At 40.5% G+C, this 27,424-nt stretch overlaps 1 protein-coding gene and 1 long non-coding RNA gene across 3 annotated transcripts in view; one reads left to right on the top strand and one right to left on the bottom strand.

Annotated features, from left to right (window-relative positions):
* The window catches only part of LOC308475436, a 291,271-nt gene that overhangs the window by 177,107 nt on the left and 86,740 nt on the right, over window positions 1-27,424 (bottom strand). The window lies entirely within an intron of this gene.
* DYNC2H1 (dynein cytoplasmic 2 heavy chain 1) overlaps window positions 1-27,424 on the top strand; it is a 151,244-nt gene that overhangs the window by 121,247 nt on the left and 2,573 nt on the right. For both annotated transcript variants that reach the window (XM_081001703.1, XM_081001704.1), the window contains exons 83-88: window positions 1,522-1,638; window positions 6,655-6,864; window positions 7,038-7,127; window positions 14,570-14,679; window positions 17,417-17,498; window positions 23,236-23,352. In XM_081001703.1, coding sequence (XP_080857829.1) covers window positions 1,522-1,638; window positions 6,655-6,864; window positions 7,038-7,127; window positions 14,570-14,679; window positions 17,417-17,498; window positions 23,236-23,352 — 726 coding nt within the window. The remainder of the gene's footprint in view (window positions 1-1,521; window positions 1,639-6,654; window positions 6,865-7,037; window positions 7,128-14,569; window positions 14,680-17,416; window positions 17,499-23,235; window positions 23,353-27,424) is intronic.

The raw sequence follows: 27,424 nt of genomic DNA on the forward strand, positions 1-27,424 counted from the left end.
ACTGTAGTTTTAAAATCTTAGAAGAAACAACCATTTTAAATAACATGTAAACAGAAAATAAACATGCCGCTATTTTATTGATCTTGAATTTAAAATTGTTTCATTTCTTCTTGGGAGCTACCCTGACAGCTCTGTTACAGGGCAGCCTGTAAATATTGATAAGATAAATAAATGTCAGTATGGGCAATGCTACTGCATTGCTGTGAAAAAAATGCATAACAATTCATAGACATTTTATTATTCCAACAAGGACGAAGTAAAATGAAACTATCCCACTTAAACTTCCAAAAATCCCAATGGAACTTTTTTTTTTTTTTTTAAAGATAAAATACTGATTTCTTGCCAAGAGCAAAACTAATAAATGCAGCTGATTTTTTAATATTCCTTGTTGGAAAGATTCCCCCACCTTCACCAGAGCCTCTAGCAAGGCTTATGGCAAGACAGGTGCATAAGGGGTGTCCATGGCTTTCTTACAGCTGCCTGTCTCTATAAGCCGAAACAAATGCCAGCATCTATGCCTCAGTAGTGATAGCAGCAAGACCAGGGGTCAGCAAACTTTCTCTGCGAGGGGCCGGTTCACTGTCCCTCAGAACTTGTGGCGGGCTGGACCACATGTGCGCGCATGTACACACTCCCTCAAAGACAGAGCGGCTGAGATACCTCTACTCACCATGTTCAGATGGAGCAGGTTGGGCTGGGGAGGGGGTGCCCCGCCGGCGCTGGGTCTCAGCTTGCACGGAGCGGCTGCAGTCACCCAGCTGGCAAGGGCCCCTACCCCAGGGTGTCCATGACCGTTCTGCTAATGTGCCACCGCCAAGCAGCACAGAAGAGTACTCCTCTTCCTCCTTCTCCTCCCTCCTCACTGGCCCTCTGCTCCCACTTCCTCCCGCCCCTTCGCTTCTCCTCCTCCCTTCTCGGAGCTAGATGTCAACAAGGCACTCTGCCCTGCGCCTTGCCCTGATTGGAGCAGCGAGACTCAGGAAGGGTCGCCATTGGCCGCCAGCTCACATCAAACCGGCCATTGGAGGGGAGGCCTGAGTTTGCTAAGGCTTCAGATTGGCCAGAGCCGCGGAAGTCTGAGCAATCTCAGAGCATGCTGGGAGATTTAGTCCGGGGGGGGGGAATCGCGAAAAAAATGGCGATTGCACCAATCCAAGCGGCAGTTGCAGAACCGTTCGTGGGCTGGATCCAGAGGGCAATTGGGCCGGATCCGGCCTGCGGGCCAGTGTTTGCCGACCCCTGAGCAAGACAATGTATGCTTGCTTCCTTCTCCTACCACATCACAAGGATTTCAATAATATGTGATTCAATCCTGCTCATATTTATGATTGCTACAGTTGCATTGCCATCATGAATATACATGCATAACTGGTTAGGGTACTGCAGCCTTGAGTCGGATTTGAAGTGCTTGATTCTACTCCAACCTCCAGAAGACAATTCTGTTTATTTGACTTACCCATAACCTTACTAGAGAATTGTCTAAGTGTTCACACACTGTCATATTATCTTTTTATCTCACAGGTAATTTCACAGCTTCGGATCTTGAGCAGGTCTGTAACTGCTGGCTGCAAATTTGACAGGGAAATCTGGTCTAATGAGCTTTCTCCAGTCCTCAATCTATGGAAGAAGCTAAATCAGGTAAGAGGGTCATTTGTTGGTAAAGTTTTCAGTATTACTTTCAACAGAACAGTCTAGGTAAAATGTCTATATCATTCATTTGAAAGATGGGCATTCCACAAAAAGGGAATTCCAGTACAACATGGATTTCAGATAATATTTTGTTGGAGCCAAAGACTCCTTTCAACTGATGCAATTTTTTTTTTTCTGTCAGAGAAAAGAATGTGCTGCAGGTTGTAGTAAGGTAGACCTCATTTCGGTACAATTTTTTCAAGAGACAAGTAATATCACCTCACAGGTAGTGAGCATATCTCCAGAAGTAGCACTGCTCAGTATAATTGAGGAGTTGGATAAAAACTTGAAAAGTAAAGACCTTTCTACCCACATACTGATGGCAGAATGTCTCATCATTTCAAGATTCTGGAAAGATTTAGTGAGCCACTTTAGGCAACCAGTAATCCAAGTTATGTATGATTCTGAGTATTGGTAGAAAACTTAATGCAAAAATTCCAGCTGGCTGAGGACTAGATTTTTTAAAAAAGTTTATTTTCTGTATGGGTTGATTCTATTTTCTGTACTATTGTGGCATATTCAAGGGATCTGCAGGTCCTTGTTAAATTCTGACTAAAATAAATTCTGCAATATATACTGATTTATGTAAATTTGTTTTGATTTTCATCATCTGTTTGAATACTATATGTATTCTTTCTATATTGTTTTAAAAATGGGTACAATAATTAGATAACTGGAGTGAGAATGGATGAGAAATCTGTACATTTAGGAGACAATAGTGACTATGGCAGAGGCCAAAAGAAAACATGTTAGTTTTATACTGCTGACATGAAGTTACTTGAGCTTATTCCAAAGCCGAAATTTGAATTATGTCCCTTTCAGTATCAACCTTAAGTCATTACTGTGAGTGAGAAATATAAATTTAAACAAATAAGCAATGAATTGGATGAAGCCAATGGCATCAGTGTGTGGAAATGCTGTCATGAGTATTGACCAGCACATACAGGATTCCAGTTGAATCCAGCTTTTAGCACCATTTTTGTGGTGCTCCCTTTCTTAAGCCAGCATTGCAGCTTTTATCTGTTGTAACCAAATATCTCAGTTGTGAGTTGATGTGCTGGGCTTGGACATTTTCAATCATTGCTTGGAAATCATCCAGGTTGACTGTTGGCACTGTCAAAACTGACTTTGAAAACCATTAGTTGTGGGATATGTATGCAGATCTGCTCAAGTAAAGACCATAATTATTATCTTCCTGGTTCAGTTAGTAGAAACTGCCAACCAAAAATTATACTTTCATACCTGAAAAACTATGAATATTTTTTAATATAGATGCCTCTTTCCAAATTCCTTTGGATGAATCACTTTTCATTTTTAATCTACATAATTACTCACTGCATTTTATATTTTATTAAAATCAATATGATTAACTATAGACACATTTCTTTCTGATGGTCATTTTGAATTAAAAATTACTCAGTTAAGAATACTAATCAGCATTAAGTGCCGTTTGTGCCCCTCAAAATTATAATTAATTTTGAAATACTTTAATTTTTAAGTGAGGAAACATTGCAGACTTGAAATAATTGTAATAGTTCTCTTTAGTACACATTAATGTATATTTAAAATATATTTCACTATGAAAATTATGAAAACTTGACATCTCTCCACAGCTTACTAAACTACAGAATTTTTGTTACTAAATATTATAATGAACAGTTCTGCAAAGCATAGCCATTTTTTAAAAAAATATTATAATAATAATGATGATGATGCATATGTTTGTAATGCCTGGGGTGTAGTTCTGTAGTCAATAAACTAGATTACTTTCATTGTACTGCACTAAAGTGGAACTACTTATCATTTTAAAGTTTCTCTAAAAGTATTATTTCCCTGTTTCGAGCAGGAGATACCCCACAAAAGTAATTTGCATGATACTGTTACTAGGAGTCTCTGCAACAGTTTGTGAGGATTTTTCAAGGGTCCACAAATTTAGTCACCATAGCAACCACACAGTCCCTTTCTTTGTCTCTGATCATGCTGTCAGAGAAAAAGCTCTACCTCTCAACTGAGTCACAGGCACTGGGGTGTGGCAATATAAATCTCTGATTTTATGCTGCAATTGGTATAGAGGCATTCTAAGTGCCACTGAACTGCAGGAACCCCCCAGCAAACCCTTGTGCACAACTTTGGGCAAGCCAAAAAAAAAAACACCCAACAACTTTTCTGTCTGGATTTTCACTGTTTAAAATATGGCAGTCCTGGAGTTGGTGCTGATCACAAAAAAAATAAAAATGACTTGACCACTAAGGCTTCTATCCTATTGTAGTTTGTAGTTAGTGAAGACACATTGTGGCAGTCTCAGATCATCTGTGCTGTTTTCAAGAAAAGTTCATGAATAGGATAATTTTGAAACCAGACACGGAATGCAAAAGTGTTGCGAAGTTTGTGTATTTGTGTCTATGTAGCAAATTCCTATCACTAGAAATGAGTACAGTCATACCTCGGGTTACGAACGCTGTGGGTTACTTCCGGGTTTCGGCGCATGCGCAGAAGCACAAAACGACGTCATGCACATGCGCAGAAGAGTCTAATCGCATCACGCGCATGCACAGACACGGCGCTTCAGGCTGGGAACGCTGTGGCTTGCAAACGCGCCTCCCACATGGATCATGTTCGCAACCCGAGATATGACTGTACATGATAACTGAATCTGGACTGGATCTTATATTCACCACATGGATTATTATTATTACTATTATTATAATTTCTATACAATTTCTAATTAATTACATTTCTATACAGTCCTTCATCCAAAGATCACAGGGCAGTGTACAATATAAAAACACAAAAATGCATACCATAATAACAAATAAAATCAGTAACCCGTACATAGTTTAAAAGGCCATATATCATTGAATTAGCCAAAGGGCTGGCAGAACAATGTTTTTGCCTGGCACCTAAATATATGTAATAATTGGCATCACCATGATGAATTTCCCACCCCATGACCTTAACATCTAGTAGGACCCACTGTGTGAGCCATTGTGTAGTGATTTTTTCCCCACTAGTAGTTATCAGTGACATGGATTGGTGGTGAAGAAACTCACTATATAAATGTGGGAACAGCGCAGCTGACAACAAGAATAATGTGGTGTGCTAACGTTGTCAAAATAAATTCTGGCGGAGCTTTCCTATTTATTTTCCTTTCTTTTGACAATGGTGACTGGAAAGAGAGTGGTAAATGAAGCCCATGAAAAGCCACCTAAATCAGTTGCAGCCGTCAGGCCATTTTCTGAAGCAACTTCTTGGTAAAAACTGACAGGCGATGAAAGTATTGTCACTGCTGTACCATATAGTAAATGTGATTGATAACTTTTTCCTACGTATTGAATTAAAATTCTAAATAAGTCAGCCACTGTGCTCTTATGAAATTTAGTTCAGCACACTTGTACGCATATAGCAAGAATTAGTCCATTGTGGAAATAGTTTGGCATGTTCAATTGTAACTTTCTTTCCACAAAGTGTGTGTGTGTGTGTAAATGCAAATTGGGCTACATTAAAACAATAGGTAAAATCATATATATGTAATCTGTTTCTAATAAAAATCTGAGAAGAGCTTGCTTTAATGTAACCTTTTGCCATATACACAAATGTTTTGGTCCTCCATGGTTTGTGAGTCAAACGAAGAAATCTCTGAACATACTTTCCCATGGTTTTATTAATTAAATAAAATGTAGTTTTATAAAATTTAAAAATAAGTGCTGAGTGCTTGCCAGTTGTCTCAGTGTCATCACAAGCATTGGCCAAAACGCTGGAAGAGAGGCGCACACTCACTTGCTTGTGTGAATAGCCTTTTTAAAACACACGTCAGGTTGGCATATCATCAGAACCGACTCAAAACCAGCTGATAAAAATGACTGATCTTATTGTACAATTATCAAAAAAGAAAATGTAATGCTGTAAATGTATAATTTCTGTAAAGACTTTTAGCCTGTGTAGCTTTTTACCATTACATATAATATGATTTCAAAGCTTGATTTGGGGGGAAATCAGGAAACAGAAAATTGTATCTGAAGTAATCTTCTGCTAATGGCTTTAGCTGAGCAATTTGCAGAGTTCTGGGGATTTAAGAACATTGATTATTGAAGAGGAAGCACTAATTAGCTGCATTTAAACTACAGCATCAGATGTTTCCCCAAAATACAAGTTTCAGGTTCATCATGTATAATTCACTTGTTAGAGTCTATTTAAAACATTGTTTACTTCCTGATATATATGTCTCTCTCTCTCTCTCTCTCTCTCTCTCTCTCTCTCTCTCTGTGTGTGTGTGTGTGTGTGTGGTGTAGGCTTTTAGCTAGGAATAAAACCAAATTTCATAATTGACCTGTCTCAGAAAACAAACACAGTCTTTTCATAATGCACAGGAGCATTATTCAGTGACCATTTGCTGCTAGTGCATTCTGCACTAGATGAAGCTTTTGGACGAGATGCAGGGCATGACACATAAAACATGTTATGGTATTCAAGGCTTGAGGTTACCAACGCATGCACTTCTGTGGTCAAGCTGTCACATTACAAGAATGGTTACACATGGTGTACCAGCCAGAGCTGGTAAAAAGCACTCTTGGCCACATTGGACGCCGCTCACAGAGATGTGCCAAGGAGTACCCTCACAATGTGTACCTGCTTCTTTAGAGAGAGTGCCACCCCATCCAGAACTGGCAGTCCTGTGTTCTCCTGGACACAGGAACAACCCACCCACACATTCTCCATCTTTCCAGGATTCAAGCTCAGTTTGTTGACCCCCATCCAGTCCAGCAATGCATCCAGGCACCAGACCAAGGCTTGTACAGGTTCTCCTGACTCCAGTGTAATGGAGAAATAGAATTTAGTATCACTGATGATACCCTGTTCCAAACCGCTAGTGATGAGTCCCAACAGCTTCATATATATGTTGAATAGCATTAGGGACAAAATAATACCCTGTGTCACCCCACTGAATAACATTTTTTCCCCTTTTAGAATTCAAATCTGATTCATCAGAAGGTGTCCCCTCCTTCTGAGCGTCAAGGATCTCCAATCCTTTCATTCATTATTCTTGAACAGTTCAATGCCATTCGCTTAGTTCAGAGTATTCATCTGTCTCTCGCTGCTCTCAGTAAAGTCATCAGAGGAACCTCGCTGTTGAGTTCAGAAGTACAACAACTAGCAAGTGCTTTGCTAAACCAAAAGGTAAGGTCTTCTTTTAAATTCTCATTGTACATAATACATCTTTATTCTGTAAATATGGCAAGCTTGAACCAAAGCCAACTAATTTAGCTAAGTGCAAGTTTTAATCTTCAGTTAGGTTCTTGTGTGACTCACAAAGCTCAGCAATGCCTGCAATTATTATCTTCTTCTTTCAGTGCCCTGTAACATGGCAGAGCAAATGGGAAGGCCCAGAAGATCCTTTGCAATATCTCAGAGCTGTTGTAGCACGAGCACATGCTATCCAGGTACCATTTAATATTTCTCTAAGATTCAGAATTTTAATAATAAAAAGTAAAGTTCACGTGTGTTCTATTTATATTTCATATTCATACCTACCTTTCTTTTATTAAAGGCAATCTCTAGGTAGCTTGTATTGGAGTGTTCCACAAATACAGTTTTGTCTACATAACACTTTCACGTATAGCAAGGGGGGGGAGCGGAAGATGTGGAACCTATGTCATAGAACTGACTAGAATCATAGACTTGTAGAGTTTATACCTTGTAGCATAAATTCCCACTTCACTTGCTTTTTAAAAAAACAGCAACATGTCATTAAATTCATATAACACTTGATTGTAAAAAACCTCAAAGTGGTTTACAAAAAGAATAGAACAATAAAATTATCAGTACAAACTGTTCGCAACAGTTGGGTGTTTAAAACACCCAAATAATAATTAAAATCAGTGATTAGTTTTTTTAAAAAAACAACACCCAGATTAAAATATATGTTCTACACTTCGGTAGAACATAAAAAGTTGAGCGTGTGCCAAAAAAGCAGGTCCCTGCCTGATGTCAGTAGGCAGGAAGTTCCAAATTGTAGGTGCTGCCACACCAAAAGATCTATTTCTTTGAAATGTGGAACAAGTATTATTGGGCATCTGTAACAGTGTCAGTTCCACGAATCATCAAGTCAAGGTAGACGGGTTGCAAGTTGTTCAGGGCTTTATATACTAATAATAACACCTGGTAGCAAATTAGCAACCAGTGCAGGTCTCTGAACACAGGCGTTGACAGGGTCTCACTCCTGCCAGCAACCGTGCTGCAGTATTCTGCACTAATTGCAGCTTCCAGATCAAGCACAAGCGAGGCCTCACATAGAACACGTTGCAGTACAGTAGTACCTCCGGTTACATGACCCTCTGGTTACGTAAACTTCAGGATGCAAAAGCGGCAAACCCGGAAGTATTTGACTGGGTTTCTCTGCACGTGCATGTGCAGAAGCGGTCTACCGCCGCTTGCGCGGAAGCGATCCTCAGATTGTGGAAACCTCAGAATTCGACCGGACCTCTGGAACGGATCCCGTCCGCAACTGGAGGTACCACTGTAATCTGGTCTTGAAGTAGTATGGACCCCTGTGACTAAAGGTTTCCAAGCTTTTACATGGATATATTGTCCTTGCATCCATAATTTCAGGAATGGTGTTGGGGTTGTGTTGGGTGTTTTTGCCTGGAGTCCTGTAATGTTCTGTGATTTAAGTTTACACTACACAAAGCCAGAATGATATAGTCCCATGCCCTGTCCTATGAGCTATGCTCTCCCTCTCAGGAGTTGATGGTTTGCTGGTGGTGTGCTGTCACTAGGCTTGGGAGTTACTCTGATTCCTATATTTCACCATGGTAGCACAAGCAGAACACAAAGAGGTGGCTTTTCTCTCTCCACTAAGTTCATATGGCTTACTCTACTTCAAAAGCTGGCATGATGTTATAAGGATAAGAAGAATATGATTTGGCAGGTGTCCATTTTTCAGTGGGCACTAGGACACCAGTGTGTGGGGTTGTGTTCTGGTTGCTTGAGGCAGGAAAAAATCATTTAAAGGTAATTTAATTTGAAAAAGTAACTCATGTCTAGGGTATTCTAAATACTTAGTGGATAGTTTCCCAAGAAAACTAACAAATATGAAGAAACATTTTAGCTTTTATTTAGACAAATGAAAGTGCACATTGGAGTAAATGCGCAAAACTCTAGTTGTGGTTTTTGAAAGTCAGATAACATTTTTCATTCTTACTGAAGAATCTGACTCATTCAGAAGCTGAGATGAATTTGTATGCAAGCTTTCCCTTTGGTACTACAAAATACCTTGACGGTGGTTCTCGGAACTTCTATGAAGATCCAACCTTAGCACATCCCATGACAGATATTGTAGTCAAAAGGTTATTATTGCCAGCTCCAAAATTCATTTCCTTAATAGGCTCCCTTGAATTGTCTGTAGGTGATGCATATTGCATTAGGAAGTTCTATAATAAAGAGTGTTTTAATTTCATTCTTTCATATAAAATGACTTTACCCTTGGGAACACGTAATGAGATGAAGAATGCACTAGCAAATTAACATCTCAGCCTGTCATATTGCTAAGGATTATTAGATACATTAGGCCACTCCACAGGCATGAAACCTTATTAAACCTTGAGGAAGCTTTGTGACAATAATGTTTTGTGTGTGCTAGTTTCTGGTAGTTATTTTAGCCAAATTTGCATCGCCGAGGGAATTATTTACAGTGTTCTGTCTCTGGCATTTAGAGTGCAGTCTCTGCTTCTGGGAATAGCACCTCTTCCTTGTTGAACACTGATTTAATCTTCTGATTCCACAGGGCAACTGGGAGAGGGGGGCAGAGGAGAGGCTTCCTGGGTACCCAGATTATCCCCATCTTGGGCACAAAGCTTCTGTGATCCCTCCTACATTCTGACTATAGTTTTCTTTTTCTTAGGTCCGGAATTGTACATCCTTCCCTCTTCCTAGTTAGAGACACTTACTTGGGTGGGGACAGGGATAGGAAACTGTAGCTTACTTAATATCTGTCAGGAGCTTGTCCTACACTCGAGTAGGACCCTGGCAGAAACACATGCCCGACTGGCATGTTCTCTCCCTCCTTGTCAATTGTTCGGGAGCTTCATAAGCTTTCTTCTGCCCGAACATCACAGCGACTGATGCCAACAGACATCGGCACACTCAGGGATCTGCAGAGTCTTCGCTGTTCACGTGACAGACCTCAGCAACTCAGCATTTTGGCTAATCTACCTTTATTTACATATAAAGCATACACAGAGTGCTGCAACATGGCTCCCTCTCTCTCTAGCATCAGACAGCAAAAACAAACAAACAAACAAAGGACAATAGTCCCACTTCAGGGAACACACTAACACAAACATCCTGTCTCCGTCACTTCCCACTCTGTGGAATGAAAACATACACCGTCATGTGATAGACAACAATCTCATGACTGCAATCACGGAGCAGGAATCTTAACAATATCCAGACTCTAATACAGCAGCTGACGTAGCCTAATGCCAACCGTGCCCCTTCTCTGCTCTACAGCCAAGACAATGATGTAATAGAAGGAGCCACAAAAAGCTGACTCAGAATTTTTGGGCAGTTCCCCAGAATTCCAAAACTGGAATGGAAAGAAGCATTTTCCCCTCAAGGGAAGAAGATCTATAGCATGCAGTGGCCCCCTCCCCTAGTCCAGGAAGGCAAGCACCAATCTCAAGCTGGAAAAGGAGGACCTTACAATGTACCTTACAAATTCCTGCATTTTAGAACTAAATCTTTGTTTCCACCAGCAATTCTATGGAAACACTCTCTCTGACAATGCTACAAATGTTTTGCCTTTGCACCTTGCCTCCAGCACCCTAGCACAGTACAGCTATGTCATGAAGAGGATGGAGAAGATTCCTGACACAACACCATGTGTGTTCTGTATGTGCTTAAGCCGTAGCTAAATCTATATACTAGCAGGAGAGGACAGGCTAGTTTATTATGTCCAGAACCAGGACTAGGATATGTATTAATTCCAAAAGCTGCTGCCTCACTTGAGGTCAGGGACGCGGGTGGCTCTGTGGGTTAAACCACAGAGCCTAGGACTTGCCAATCAGAAGGTCGGCGGTTCAAATCCCCGCGACGGGGCGAGCTCCCGTTGCTCGGTCCCAGCTCCTGCCCACCTAGCAGTTTGAAAGCACGTCAAAGTGGTAGTAGATAAATAGGTACCGCTCTGGCGGTAAGGTAAACGGCATTTCCGTGCGCTGCTCTGGTTCGCCAGAAGCGGCTTAGTCATGTTGGCCACATGACCCGGAAGCTGTACGCCGGCTCCCTTGGCCAGTAAAGTGAGATGAGCGCTGCAACCCAAGAGTCGGTCACGACTGGACCTAATGGTCAGGGGTCCCTTTACCTTTACCTTTACACTTGAGATCAGTTCTAATCCCTCATTTTCCTTTAGTTCTAGTAACACTGGAGTTATTTCCTGTAACAATATCCCACAGCACTATGCATGTGAATACTTAAATCGCATGGGTGGACCAATGTGATGTGTCGTTCCCATCTGATTGGTTGCCCTCTTGGCCAGGCACTATCTGTGTGGATTTTCTGACATTTACAAAAGCACTGTGGAATAATTCAACTGGAAATTTCAACACCTTTGCTGTAGCTTTTTTATATAATCTCTCGGCCATTTCAATGCAATCTAAAATGGGAAGTTCACAATGAATTCTGCATTGAATTTAACTGTCTAATAAGTATATATTTTAATAAGAAAAATTCCGGCATTAAACTAAAATATAGTGATGTTAAAAAGTTTGTGTATTTAAATATCAATCTCCCAGCCAAGCTAACGGATTTTATTAAACACCAAATTAGGAGTGATTACTTCAGACTTCATAATAAAAAAAATTCTTCCAGTAGCACCTTTAAGACCAACTAAGTTAGTTCTTGGTATGAGCTTTCGTGTGCAAGCACACTTCTTCAGACTTCATGTGATTGTCAAACATTGCAGTCTCTTATAATTTTATTGAATATAACTGCTTGCCCATAACTTTCTTGAGGAACTGAATTAAATGTTTTTGAAGGCGCTGCTAAAATGAATTTATTAAAAACAAATTACAAAATGATTCCCATGACCACTTAGATACTGAACAATTTACAAAATGCTGTTTTTCTAATGGGGAATTGCAATTATGGCCATGCTATAAAAGGAACTGTTGTTAAATCATTGAAAGGAGCATGCAGAGATGCCCAGTGTACAACTAATGAATACAGAAAAGGGGAACAAAATCAAATCACTCTTAATTGTAAGGGATGAACATTCATAATCTGTGTTGTGACACATTTAAAGGTCACCTGATTAAATGGCTGTGTCTGAGAGAAAGACCACAGCAACATATTTTGACCCTGACAGAAAAGCAAATTACAATTTATTTAGTGATATTATTGTTTCAGTGGCTTTTCCAACAATGACTCAGTGCTATAAAACTAGCAACATTTTTTGAAAAATAGATATATTTTTAATATGAAGCTAGCTAGCTCCCCACACTTTGTCACATGAATCAGGCATCTCCTACAAAGGATGGAGGTGACCAGAGCCAACTAGTGAGCCATTGAGAAGGATATCCTGATGGCACTAGCCTAAGATGTTCCAGCTGTGATTAGATGAGAAGAGGAGACACTTCAATGCAAGGGGCTGCATGCCATGGGCAGCACATCTACCTGCATCAGGGAATTCTGTGCTTCTTTGCTGATCAGAACATGCATTGCTCAGCACAGAAACCACAGAGATGGTTAAGAAGTTATTGTTTGGGGACTTGAGGGCTGTTTTTTATGAAAGAGTGCAAAGCGTAAAGGAAGAAGAAATCCATATGAGGGTATAAAGAGGAGCCCCAGTCTTGGTCCTCTTCCTTTAAGTGCATGTGATATATGACTATAGCATGGAGGGCTCTGTTCAGTGAAACAGTGGGATGCATGAGCATCTCATGAATGTGAAGTTCATCCATATTGTCCTGGAAGAAAAAGGAACCAAAAAATATGAGGTCAGAGGACACTGACGTGTTCTCTGTCAGTTGTTCGCTGAACTTCTAAACCCATCCAATATATTTTGGATAAGGATAGATTTCAGAAAATGAATTAGTTGCATTTTGGTTGGTTGTGAGATTCCTTTTTATGACTGAGAATTTCATGGTCTCTTTATTCTGATGCACGGCATATGTGGATTTCACTTTATGATAAATATTGCACTTCAAAATCCAAAAATTATAACTAATGGGACTCTTATTGTCCAGTGCATTGTGCTGAGCTGAAGGAAAATGTCTGTTACAGGATATGTGAGTGTGATAATGATACGTATTTATGAAAGCTATGTGGCACTTCAGCTATTTTATTTCATAATATATTGTGACCATTGTTGCCATAATTCACCAACTTTCACTTCACATGCAAAATTTATGTGGGGTACTATGTTTCTATAATGTTTAGTGACGCATATGTATTATGATTAGCTGTGTATAAAATTCAGTGTAATTTGTGAACTAATTTATGTATGGTAACTATAAGGCTTACTCAGAATCATAGTAAATATTGTTATATACAGTGGCGTATTCATTTGAGAAGAGATTAATGTTCTTTGTGACATATTGTGTACTAAGAAGGGATACATACAGGGAAAACAGACAAGCCTAGGCAGCCAATTTGAATTTGTGGGCCAGTTCACAGCTTGTATCCCATAAGTCCATTCATCAAACAAGACTGTTCTTCTTTTCATAAAACTATTTTTTTGTTTCAACGTGGAAACAATCATTTCCAGATAATACTAGAAGATTTTTATACTTCATTTTACCCTATAGATATGACATACAGAGCCCATTCTATCATTCCATAAGTCCCACAGTCTGTCTTCTCTGAAGAAGATCAGGAACAAATAAGCCATTTTAGAGCTAAAAAGCTTAACTTCATTAAAAGTAATAATCCAGGATAGATATTAGAAGGATGCAGGCTGAATGTTCCTGTGTTTCTCTCCACAAGAAGACGAATGACATCAAGCATTATTAGTTCAGGGTTCTCCCACTCAAAAATCTGCCCCTAGGACATTAGTAACACCCCTTTAAATAGAAATGAGACTTCACAATTTCCTTTTGTTTAGACAACTGTCACATATCAGGACCTTCTAGTTTCCCAGACCACTCTGTTACACCGTAAGCTCCTCTCTCAAGCACCAAATTTTCACTTGAGGGTTCACCTACATACCAGGATAGGCAGATTCTTTCTGAGAACAGAAAATGGAAGATTCTTTTCCTAGCAGATGCAGTCCACAGTTCTCACAATCACTTTAATTTTGTGTGATTTATATATTCATTTTAAGCTGCCTTGAATTTGATTTTATCATAGAAAGATTAAGTATAAATGTCAAAATAAATAAATTGAACGATCCAATTTAGGGGATTAATAGCATTTTATATGGAGACTACGTTTGCTTGAATGGAAAACACAATCCAAGTTAAGTCTCTCTTCTTTTGCAGTCTGATGTAAAAGGGTTGACTTCCCATGGCGTTCACTTACCTCCTGACATTTTCCAGAATGGGATTTTTTAATTTTTTTTTTAGGATAACAAGACACCCCCATTCTCATTGTACATGAATTTCTTGCTCCCTGAGCTGGGAGCTGCCATATGAGTAAAAAAACCTAGTCATGTTGTGCATCACCTTCATCTTTCTTGCCCCTCAATCACACTAAAATCAAGTTCAAAGTGCATTTATCATTTGCATCCAAAACTACAGTCCTGGGCTTGGTTATATGCATTGATGTCAGTGGGACCTATAAGCATATAACGTATAGAGGATTGGTGGGCGAATGTATTCAAGATTCAAGACCATTTACAACAGTAAACTAGGTGTTTTTCCCCAATTAATGTGCAATATTGTTACCTTTGTAGAATTGGGTGAGTAAAGCAGAAAAGCAGATCTTGCTCTCAGATACCCTTGACCTCTCAGAACTGTTCCACCCTGACACATTTCTCAATGCCTTACGACAAGAGACCGCAAGGTAAGTGAATTGGTTGCCATTTTATGAAACTCTTAACACCTTTGCTTTCCTTTTATTGCCTCCTGTTTGCCTTTCTTTCCATGAAAATACTAAACGGTAGCAATCAAAAACATTCTCTTCTGCATGGAGCCCAGTTGGTCCCCCCCCCCCCTGCCCTCTTGTTATGACATTTTTCTATTTAGAGAGACTTGTAGTTAATTGCATTAGAAACCTGTGGTTTTTGTCTTCCTTTATGGACTATCTTTTAGATATATGTTAAAGATATTATACATTTGCGTTAAAAATTAATGTGGGCCACCCTGAGTAGTGTTTCTAAAAATGTATAAAACAAAACAAAACAGGATATAAACTTCCTAAATTAAATAAACGGGTGAAAAACCAATATAGCAATCATGTATAACTTGTTAGCCACCAAGCCTCATGACATGAAAGATAAGTTGAGAAACCTTGCTCTCCTGGCATTGTAAAAGCAGGGGAAGGAATGGAGGAGGGATATCAAGCATCCATTGGACCACAATACATTGCTAGAGGTCTGCATTTGGCATCCTTGTCCTGATGTTTTGCAGACCCGCAGTACAACTTCCCTCCAATAATAAGGGCTTCTTTCTGGCAGCACCTTCTGTGATATTTTAGGGAGCAACCCAAATTCAAAACCCGCCTGGATGAGCAAATGAGGATCCAGCAGATCTCCAGCTCTATTGGCCAGTTTCCAACACAGCCAGCGTATGCTGGCATAACTTCCTTATCCTGGCTCAACCAGCTGAACTGAAATAAGTGGATGTCACTCAAGCAGAAGCCCTGAAAAATGAGTGTTCCAACGGCTTAGTGGGGACAGCAAAGCTAGCCAGGCTTACTTGAAAGTAAATTCCATTCATTTCAGTGAAATCTATTTATCTGTAAGTGTAAATAAACTTTTAAGAACGCTTAGTTCTTAAGTACTAACTATATGTTGCACTCATCCTATAAGAATCTTTAAATAATGCTTAGTTCTTAAGTACTAGCTATATGTGGACACTCATCCGCATGCAGCAAGTGCCCTTTAAAAAAAAAGGCACTTTGGGAGAGAATATTTTAAAGAGGAAAAGTACTGAGAGAGTAGGACTTTGCACAGTAGTTGACCACTGTGAAAAACAGGATGCTGAGCCAAATAGTTGTTTGGTTTGATCTGGTAGAGCAGAGGTTTTCAACCTTTCTGAGTCCACGGTTCCCTTGACCAATTACATTCTTTCTGCAGCACCCCTGTGGGGCTCAGGAGCCCAGTTATGTCACCCCTTGCCTGCAGAGCAGAGAGCCTCTCACCCTTTTTCGAACACCCTCCCTTGTGGAGTGTTCTCTCAGCCTCCTCCCTCCTCTCCTTAGGAGTCCTCTGCAGCTGCCGCCCCAGTCTCTGAGCTGCCCCCCTTACCCCAAAGAGAGGTGCCTCCTCACACTGCCCCACAGGGGCCTGGGAAGCACCCCCTGGCCAGCCCCAGAGGCACCATTTGCCTGGGGAGCTTGTAGGCAGGGCTGCTGCAACAAACAGCCATGCAAGCCTTTCGGAGGCAGAGACTCAAGAGGGCATCAGAGGAGGGAGGGAAGGAAAGAGGGACAGTGGCCAGTGCTACCCCTGACCATTCAAGGCACCCTAGGGTGCCACGGTACACTGGTTGAAAACCACTGTGGTAGAGAGATAAGGACAACTGTGACTTTAAAGAAGAATGGGAACTTTTTACAAATTATCTAAAAAGACAACAAAATGAATTGGACTCCTTGGCAGGTTTTGAATAAACATACACAAATTTATTGAGGGTTAATATAGTAGACAGATAATAAAAGGATATATTGCATTTTATAGTATGCAGAGAATAACATGAGTTGAGAAATCAGAGAGAGGAACTGAGGGAAGTCTTGTGGGGGAGGGAGGGTTTTTAGGGAGGGGGAGGGAGAAAGGGGAAATAAGGAAGATGATTGTTTTGATAATTGTTATGTTGAAATTGTTAATAAAAAACTTTTTTAAAAAAATAAGAAGAAAACCACTGTGGTAGAGCATCACCGGCATGAGAAGAGCTGAAACACAAGAAGCAAAGACAGACTATCCTAAAGGAGCCAAAGCTCATATGATATTTTGGGATGCAGCCAACAACAAAAAATGTAGGATTGTTCAGACAGTGCAGCCCTGAAAGCATTCCCTTGCCAATCAAGGCAATGGTTATCAGTAATTAGTTAAAACAGAAACATGTGGATACTTTTGTGCCTGTGGTTGGAATTCCCTTGCCTGGCAGCAGTAGCTCCATTAGTGTGTAGGCCAGGTTTCCACATTTTCTGCTAGCGGTTTCTGGTTAAGTCCCAGCATTTCTACTCTTCAGAGCCAGAACATGAAGACAGCTCTTGGGGGAATGTTTTGTGGAGACAGAACATGTTTTTGTGCAGAAAATGTTATCTTAAACATGGGTATGTAAATTAGGAATTCATAGTCTAGGAAATAAGAGATTGTGCTTCTTGAGAAATTACGATGTAGTTTTTTTAAGCTCTTAAATTCTTATTCAGATTGAAATAATATTGTTTGAAAAAAATACTTCTATCTTATTTTTCATTGCCAGAAATATTTTGTTTTACAGAATGCTGTATTTTCTCTTGCTCCGTTTTTTAATAAAAAAAAATCCAATTCCCTTACTCAGCAGATGAATCTGTTATTTTAAGTTTCTTATGGTCTTATGAAATACATTATTTAGGTTTTCATCTTATTTCTCTCTTCTAGGGTGATGGGCTGTTCAGTAGACAGCCTAAAATTTACAGCATCCTGGAAAGGTCAGATACGAGCAGCAAAGCTCCAGGTTCAGGTATTCTGCATGTTCATGTTTTTCTCATTCACTGAAGCTTCCATGAAATTCTATGAAAGCCAATTGAAATGTCCTTTCATTTGTTCTATTGAAATTATAGCCTACCCAGTCCCCAGACATGTGATGAGTTACCTAATTACCCTAGACACTCTTATTTTCTATGGGAACCAAAGGCCAATAACATTTTTCACATTTTTCTGGAAAACAAACGTGCAGGTCTCCAGAAGAAATTATTCTAAAAGCTGAGTATGGGGGTCACAAAAAATGTTACTAGAATCCACTGCTGTAGCACACAAATTAAATTCTCTTCCTTTAAGATGCTTTCCTCTTAGAGTGGTTCTCTGGTAAATGGTGCTTTCTATAGGCAGCAGTAGCCAGCTTGATGGTGTTGCACCTCTGTCTTCCCAACACTGAGCATCACTGCTGCTTACTAAAAGTGGGAGCGATGGGGCACGGGGAGCTCAGTGTGGTGTGAATGCAATAGTAGGAACATCTGATTGGTTGCACCACACTGAGCTTCCCATACCCCACCCTTCTCGGTTAGCAGCAGCAGTGCTCGATATTGGGAAGCCAGGTGTGCAATGCTGCCCTGCCTGTGCCACTCCACTGATCACTGCTGGCTGTAACATGTGAGTATCGCAGAAAGGTAAGCTTGTCACTTGTCACTACCTTGCCAACAAAGGTCCGTATAGTAGTGATGTATGGAAGTGAGAGCTGGACCATAAAGAAGGCTGATCGTCGAAGAATTGATGCTTTTGAATTATGGTGCTGGAGGAGACTCTTGAGAATCCCGTGGACTGCAAGAAGATCACACGTATCCATTCTGAAGGAAATCAGCCCTGAGTGCTCACTGGAAGGACAGATCCTGAAGCTGAGGCTCCAATACTTTGGCCACCTCATGAGAAGAGAAGACTCCCTGGAAAAGACCCTGATGTTGGGAAAGATTGAGGGCGCAAGGAGAAGGGGGTGACAGAGAACAAGATGGTTGGACAGTGTTCTCAAAGCTACCAGCATGAGTTTGACCAAACTGCGGGAGGCAGTGGAATACAGAGGTGCCTGGCGTGGTCTGGTCCATGGGGTCACGAAGAGTCGGACACAACTAAACGACTAAACAAAGCTTGTCACTTCAGCAACTGTTAGTCCTGGCGCCAATAGAAGCCTGGCAGAAGTCATCACCTTGAGGCAGAAATAACACTTCAAGGACTGGCAGAGTCCTCGGGGAGGGGTTGGGGGGGGGCAGCACGGCATGCATAACAAGACGATGTTTAGATTTAAAATGAACTGATTAAGAAAAAGACCAGTTGAAAGGAGCAAAGGCATTTCTTGTGGCTTAATGAAGGCTAGGACTTGCAGATCGTAAATCTGGGAGCGGATTGTCAACAATTACAAATGCATTTTTCAGACATTCAGACTTCTGATACGGTTTTCAAGTGTATCTGTAAAGGTCACCTAACAATTTTGGGATCCTCTCTGAAAGACAATTTGAAGTGCAGGTGCTCTTTAGTCAGGTACCTGAACCAAGTTTACAGCTTGGTCCAGAGGGATTTCCAATCCTGAAATGGATAATTAATTCACCAGATAACCTCAAGGCATGATTAGGGTAACAATTCCTTCCTATTAAGGCTATGAGGAATTCTTGATTCAGAGTCAATTTGTACATTATTATATCTTTTTAATGACATATAGAATTACTTGGACAGAGACTCTACCCTGACACATCTCATGCCCATATGCGAAAACATGCCTTTTGTCATAATTTTAAATCACTGGGAAATGAAAAATAAAGAGATGTTCCCAATGACATTTTAGCAGTAGCATGAATTCAGTTAAAACAGAATATAAAGACTTTAGAGAAAATATATCCCAAGTTATGTCTTCAAGTTTTGCAAACATCAGATGTGCTGCTTATACCCACAAATATTAAAACCATACAGACACTTGGCTCTGTATAAACTAAAGAGAAGCATGGCTGTGCCTTCCCGGTGGCTTTCCAGTTGAGTTGTGATCGCACTTAATGATCATTCAGTTCCTACAGTGGAGAACCTGAACCCTGAAAATCAGAGATTCTTTGCAATCTGCCAGCTTGATGTGAAGCTTGATGTGTGTGAAGCTTGATGTGTGTGAGCAAATTTATCTAATAATGATCATGAAGGCTGCATTGCTACTTAAGGCACAACAGTATTCTATTTTTCTATTAGTGCTGCAAATCATTCCTTCCTTTGACTCGTAGGAGGAAAGATAAGGGGTGAGCTCTTTCTTTCTCCCTCATTTCTGTCCTCTGTCCGCCTGCCTGTGCATACAATCAGTCAAGGTAGGCAGCAGGAAGACATAGCCTCTTCCTTGCCATTCCATGTTCCCAACTCCCAGCAGTAAAGGCAAAACTGCTGCATTATTTGTCCTGGATGGCACCAGTCCTCATACAAGGACTAGTGGCACAAAATTTGCCTGGGGATCCAACAAGGACGCCCCCCCCCCAAAGCAATGAGGTTTTGCAGTGATATAAGTCAGGGGGATATAGCAATGGCCAATAAATGTCTATATTACCTTGCCTGCACAGGGAATTAGAAGAACAACCTGGTACCTCAGGGTAAGAACTTAATTTGTTCTGGAGGTCCGTTCTTAACCTGAAACTGTTCTTAACCTGAGGTACCACTTTAGCTAATGGGGCCTCCCGCTGCTGCTGGAGCACGATTTCTGTTCTCATCCTGAAGCAAAATTCTTAACCCGGGGTACTATTTCTGGGTTAGCGGAGTCTGTAACCTGAAGCGTCTGTAACCCGAGGTACCACTGTATTACATTTAAATGTGTTTATTTACTCAAAATGGTTGACAGAGTAAAAAATAGTTCTTATGGATGGAAGCACAAATACTGAAAATAGAATAGAATGATTAGTGGTTAAAATTATGCAGACTTATCTGCCCAAAACAATTCCCAACAGAGATAGGAAAAGACATACCGTATAAGGGATTATGAAGTGGATGTTTAAACCCAACATAAGCAAAAAGATACTAAATAAACCAAGAGGAGGAAAAGTTCACATGCAAATTGCTGGTTTTCAGCTCTCCCAGGAGCTGTAGGTGCGTAAGACTCATGAAATATGAAAGGCAGAAAGAAGTGAGAGGGTTGAGACACAGTGGCTCCCTGTCTCATAAATGAATATTAAGAAGAATGAATACTAAGAAGCAGTTTCTTGAGATTTCACTGTTACCGCCGGAGCCTTGTTGTGGCTGGGTTTGGAGGTTTACTGCTGATTTGGGTGGGAAGGGGTTTCTTTTCAGAACAGAGTTAACTAACTCCCCCTGTATTCTGAGGGATAGCTCAGCCACTAAAGCATGAGACTCTGAATCGCAAGGTTGTGGGTTTGAGCCCCACATTGGGTGAAAGATCCCTGCATTGCAGGGGGTTGGATTGGATGACCTTTGTGGTCCCTTCCAACTCTACAGTTCTATGTCTTCAGTTATCTCCACCACAACCTTCCATATTGTGGGCCTTGACTGGCCTTATCCAACGGGGATACAGGAGTGAGAGATAAAGGGAGTGATGCTAGCTAAAGCTCAGGGAGGGGAGAGAAGGCTTTTCCCCCAGTAGGTCATGGGGTCAAAGTATCTTGAAAAGGAGAGGCATGGGATCGCCTTCTGGACAGGTTAAAAAAAGCTGTGCAACTTAGGGGTTCAAGAGAGAGAATTGATTTATCAGCTGACATTTAACCTAAATTTGCAAGGTCATCTTAATTCATGTCTGGGAGAAGCGCAGGTGACCTGAAGAACAAAAAGTGAAGTTAATGAGCTGCCATGAGTGATAATAATAATAATAATAATAATAATAATAATAATTTATTTGTACCCCGCCCATCTGGCTGGGTTTCCCCAGCCACTCTGGGCGGCTTCCACAGAGACCAAAATTACACTAAAATGTCACATATTAAAACTTCCCTGAACAGGGCTGCCTTAAGATGTCTTCTGAATGTCAGGTAGTTGTTTATCGCTTTGACATCTGATGGGAGAGCGTTCCACAGGGTGGGCGCAACTACTAAGAAGGCCCTCTGCCTGGTTCCCTGTAGCTTTGCTTCTCGCAGTGAGGGAACCGCCAGAAGGCCCTCAGCTCTGGACCTCAGTGTCCGGGCAGAACGATGGGGGTGGAGACGCTCCTTCAGGTATACTGGGCCGAGGCCATTTAGGTCAACACCAACACTTTGAATTGTGCTCGGAAACATACTGGGAGCCAATGTAGGTCTTTCAAGACCAGTGTTATGTGGTCTCGGCAGCCGCCCCCAGTCACCAGTCTAGCTGCCACATTCTGGATTAGTTGTAGTTTCCGGGTCACCTTCAAAGGTAGCCCCATGTAGAGTGCATTGCAGTAGTCCAAGCGGGAGATAACTAGAGCGTGCACCACTCTGGGATAAGCGCAGGTGACACTGAAGAACAAAAAGTGCAGTTAATGATGTGCCATGAGTAATAGCAATTACATTTCCCACCACAGTCACAAAAGGTGACTTCACCAGTCAAGATTATGCTTTAAGACTATGTACGCTACAGGGATTGACCTTGGATTTATAAGGAAATACAAACAAGGTTGCTTATTTTAATTAGAGCAGCATGTTTGCTGCAGATAGCTCATTATTCGCGCAGGATGATTAATAGCTGAATTTGAGGTGTTTACCTGCATTTGACATGACACAGAGTCCATAGGATTAATTAGGCATGCATTAAGGTGGTTCATTTGTCACAGGGAAAATCTCATGTTCAGCAATCACTCTGGGGAGCAACCTTGGAACAAACAACTGGGGATCTACTTGAATATGACATAGTAGGTTTGAGGGTCCTCTTATTAAATGTGCTCCCCTTCAGTGTGACGCTAAATGATACACAGTTTGGGGGGCATGTGCCATTGAACTGAGCTCTGTAACAGTGGCAAGTGGCAACATTATTTTATTATATACCTTGCTTTTGAGAATCATATTGAAATTGATTCAAAAAAATATGGAGCTGGGAATGCCAATGTCAAAAAAATATAATTTACTTTATTATTAATTTCAGCAAAAAATTAGCTTCCCCTAAATGTAGGAATAAGAAACTTCATTCAGAAATTGTATGTGCTGCTTCAGTAATTAATTGCTAAAATGAAGCTTTCAAAATGCATCACCCCTAGAATTCTAGAGTGCCAGATTCGTTAGCACAATAGAAAAAATAAAGTGAGCAGCAGACCTTGTACAGCCCCCCCCCATACATTTAAGATTTCTTTTATTCATTCCCCTTGTGCATTATTTCTACACATAGTAGAGTGGCAAACATTTCAGTGACTTGCAGAAAACATGCAGTAACTGAATTCGTTCTTTGAAAGTGAATGTCAAACCTCTCAATGGAAAGCCATGCCTATTTGAGCATTTGTTTTCTCCTCTTTATGTGACATTGTTAATGTTTATTTGGCTCTTGCTTCTCTATTTCCATTACTCTAGTGCCCTGACACTTGCCACTGACACAAGTACTGACATAGACTGATATTTTTTCTCTAGCGATAATAAAGAATTTGTATCCAAAACATAGGAAGTGCCCTTTATTCTAGAACATACTTTGTAATCACACTTCCTACTCTGTTCTGTGCTATTTCCAGCTGATTTTTGTTATTTACATGAACCATTCAGAGAACTGCTTTAGCCTATGCTAAGATATAACACGATCACTACTCACATTTTCAATCCCTAACACACATTTGAATATTTTATGTGTTTCCATGACAGATCAGTGGCCTTCAACTGGAAGGATGTAGTTTTGATGGAAATCGACTTTCAGAAAACCAGCATGATTCTCCCAGTGTGTCGTCTGTGCTCCCTTGTTACATGGCCTGGATTCCACAGGTAATTCATTATTAAGGGTCCTAAACTTTAAGTTCTGTAATTGGTTTCCTTTGCTGTAATAGGTTTTCAGTATGACGTCTGACCTGCTTTAAAAAAAAGAGGTCAGATTCCTTGCAGTTTAATAAGCTCCATTCTTCATATCTTCAAAAGTGGATTTTCTTTTTATCTAAAGCTATACTTCTCGGGAAGAGGAAATAGGTTTTCATAGAACACATGGTGCTCATTTGCCCTTTGTTGTTGCAGTGTGGACCTGTAAATAGAGAGTTCTATTCCTGGTATAGGTTAATATAATTTTCATTTCCTCAAATATTAGCTGGGAACATTTAACCAGACTAACCACAAAAGCCATATTGCATAACCAGAGCCAGTTTTCATGACTGTTTTTTTAACTCACTGATGTTACCTTAAATTAGTTCTTTTCATTGGCTATTCACCTATTGAGCTCGTCTCAAGGCTTCATATGTGCCTGGATCACATTCAGCTTACTTTGATTCAGTAAAATTTCCCAATTATTTTTTATGATCTATTTGTAGCTTTATACAAACTTTTGTTTGAACAAATTCATGCAAAGAATCTGCAAAGTTGATTCCAACACGCAAATAATTATTGAGTGAAGTTAGGGCTGCCATACATCCAGAATTTCCTGGACTTAGCCGGAATATGGCAGTCAGAATCAGTGTCCGGGCAACCCATGTCAGAAGTGTAGATTTTGGCAACGTTTCTTAAAAATAGCTCAACAGCTTTGGCAAATAATAATAAAAAGCTCAACAACGTTCCCCAAAAAAGGTTGAAATATGGCAACCCTAGGAAGAGTCCCTCAGAAGAGAATGAATGACTAATTTTCCTATCATGTAATAAGCCAGATATATTAAGGCTTTTCTAAACCATGATGGTCACAGTTGCATTAGTTTTACATAGTGAAACAATTCAGTCATACAGGTATCTCACTATGTACCGATGCAGAAACAATTGTGTGGAGGACAGCAGGCTGAAACCAAACCATAGGTGTCAGCCTTTGGAATAAGCAAGGAGCAACTGGAAGTATACACAGCGGTCTGTCAAGGTGCAGGTCATACTTGGCCAGTGCTTTTTTCCTGTGGGAATGCAGGGGTACACAGACCCCTAAATATTTTTTGAGTCTAAGTTTGGCCTCATTGAGGGGCAGTATTTTAATATGAGTAGAAAAATGAGAGTACCCCTAAACTTTTTTTTTTAAGAAAAAAAGCACTGTATTAGGCTAATCAATAGTTGTTGAATATCACAGAGCTCTTAGATGAATATAGTATAGCACTCCAGACTTTTTCATATGACTGGTTGATAAATCCTTAGGGAAGAAAACTGCCCTGAAGAACAACTTTTGTTCATTGTCTGCCATTTATCACACTCTCCCAATTAACCTCAGATGAATAATTATTGCCAGATTGTCTGCAGTTTATTTCCCCATAAAACTGAAATCTGAACCAAATTAGGTGTGATATGCAGTCATATGACTCTTTCCCTCTAGTGTTTTCTTAATTAAAAACAGCATTGAATATTGCAGTAAGGAACAGGGAGGGTGTATTTTACTCTTTCCTCTCTGGCTGTTCATTTGCTCAAGACCTCACTTTTGCTTTTTCACCCCAACCTGTTTGCTCATTCTCAGGGAAAAAGGACCTTGTATATTTTCTGCAGGGGGGAAGCATGTTTGGGGTGCTTTTGAGTTGACAAAGTGCTAGAAAGAAATAGACTGTGCAGCCCTTCCATACACTTACCTCCTTCTGCTCTCAAAACTGCTATCCCTTTTTGTTTAAGTTGAGGGAAAGGAGACACATAGCTGCATTTATTTGACCCTCAGATTTTTAGGGTGCTGTGTGTATATCCTGTGCTTATAGTCTGAATATAACACTTTGATAAGAATTTTTATATGATTTTTTTTTAACGAAGTCATGATTTTCAGGTATCTTATTTTCCATTAACAATGTTGGCACACGTGTAAAAGCAATGCAAGAGTGATTCAAAGGCAGTTTTGAGTCATGTGTATAAACTTCCTATGATCCCATAAGACTTCACCTAGTGCAATTCTGAGAGATCAGCTGCGGAAACCTCAGCAAGGGCAGATCAAACGAACATTTGATACAAAGACATGGACAACAGCATTCACTACTGGATCTCAGTAAAGTGTATTGTTGTTAGAGATGTGCTTCATATGAACTCTGGGTCAAACTGGAGTGTCTCAGAGCCTTTGGGGGCTTTCCCACAGCAGAATCTGTGCAAGGTCCCTCATGTCAAAGCAGAGTCTCCAAAAAGGCTTGTTTCAAATTGGTATCAATAAACTGCTATTTTATTTTATTTTATTGTGAGAAGCAAAAGCTTTCAGTGAACTAGGCTGAACTTTTCTTCCCATCTCCACACTTTCAATTTCTTTTTTAAAAAATCCATTCTTTTTTTTTTGTCTGAGTACTTTTGTGCATTTTTATTAAATGCAGTGCTATTCTCCCCCCCCCCCCCCACAGCTTAGTTGTATGTAGGGTTGGTGCATTAATGTTCCTTTCCAGTCTGTTCTTAATATCCTTTTCTCATTGGAATTGGTGCAAAGTTTTATCACAGTGCAGTATTATCCCTCTTCCCTTCAGTTTAATGCTGGAATTATTTGTATTTCTATTTCATTCCATTTTTACCTTGCTGTACTTTTATTTTTGGTAGAGTTTCATTCCTCTACCCCCTCTAGATTTGAGACTTTGTATATGAGTCTTTTTTTTTTAATTAAGCTGAGTTATTTCATTTTATTTTTAGCTCAGCCTGCTTCTTTCATATACTCAAGTGAGCCCCTAGTTGTATGTGTGCCTCTCTCTGACTCTGCCAAAGTGAACTGCTTAATCTTAGTCTACCATAATTTATTATCACTCTCTCTCATACACACCTACAGTATCTGTCCTATATTATTTGTAATGATAGAATCATAGAATTGTAGAGTTGGAAGGGACCACAAGGGTCATCTAGTCCAATCCCTTGCAATGCAGGAATCTCGAGTAAAAGCATCCATGACAGATAGCCATCCAACCTCTACTTAAAAACTTCCAAGGAAGGAGAGTCCACAACCTCCTGAGAGAGACTGTCAAATAGTTGTTACTGTCAGAAAGTTCTTCCTGGTGTTTAGTCAGATCTCCTGCAACTTGAAGCCATTGTTTTGGGTACCACCCTCTGGAGCAGGAGAAAACAAGCTTGCTCCATCTTTCATTGACAGCCCTTTATAAATAATAATAATAATAATAATAATAATAATAATAATAAATTTTATTTATATCCCGCCCTCCCCAGCTGAAGGGTGGCTCAGGGCGGCTAACAACAATAAAATAGTGCAACATTCTAAAAACATTTCATTATAAAAATTAATTAAAATCAAATTGATGGCAACCATAAGCTTACGTTCTGTAAAGATTGCCAAAGGAGGGAGTCAGGCTGCGCCCTGACCAAAGGCCTGGTGGAACAGCTCTGTCTTGCAGGCCCTGCGGAAAGATGTCAAGTCCCGCAGGACCCTAGTCTCTTGTGACAGAGCGTTCCAGCAGATCGGGGCCACGGCCGAAAAAGCCCTGGCTCTAGTTGAGGCCAGCCTAACCAATCTGTGGCCTGGGACCTTCAGGATGTTTTTATTTGAAGACCGTAATTTCCTCTGTGGGACATACCAGGAGAGGCGGTCCTGTAGGTACGAGGGTCCTAAGCCGTATAGGGCTTTAAAGGTTAAAACCAGCACCTTAAACCTGATCCTGTACTCCACCGGGAGCCAGTGCAGCTGGTATAGCACCGGGTGAATGTGATCTCGCAGCGAGGACCCCGTATTTGAAGATACCTCCTCTTTTCCAGGCTCAACATACCCTTAACTGTTCCATGTACCCTTAACCATCAACTCCCTTAACTGTTGCTCATAAGGAAACTGTAATGCTGCCCTTAGAGGAGAACGACTACAGCTCACACTGGACAACCATGCCTGCAAATTTCTCCAAATTCTGCTAGGGGAAAAAAGAAAGCTATACACATTAAAAATCAAATTTATAGGCACCCAGTGGAATGTTTCTGGCTGGCTTAATCTACTCTA

Source organism: Podarcis pityusensis (genome assembly GCF_964106645.2).
Source record: "Podarcis pityusensis genome assembly, chromosome: 4".
In the NCBI taxonomy this organism is placed as follows: domain Eukaryota; kingdom Metazoa; phylum Chordata; class Lepidosauria; order Squamata; family Lacertidae; genus Podarcis; species Podarcis pityusensis.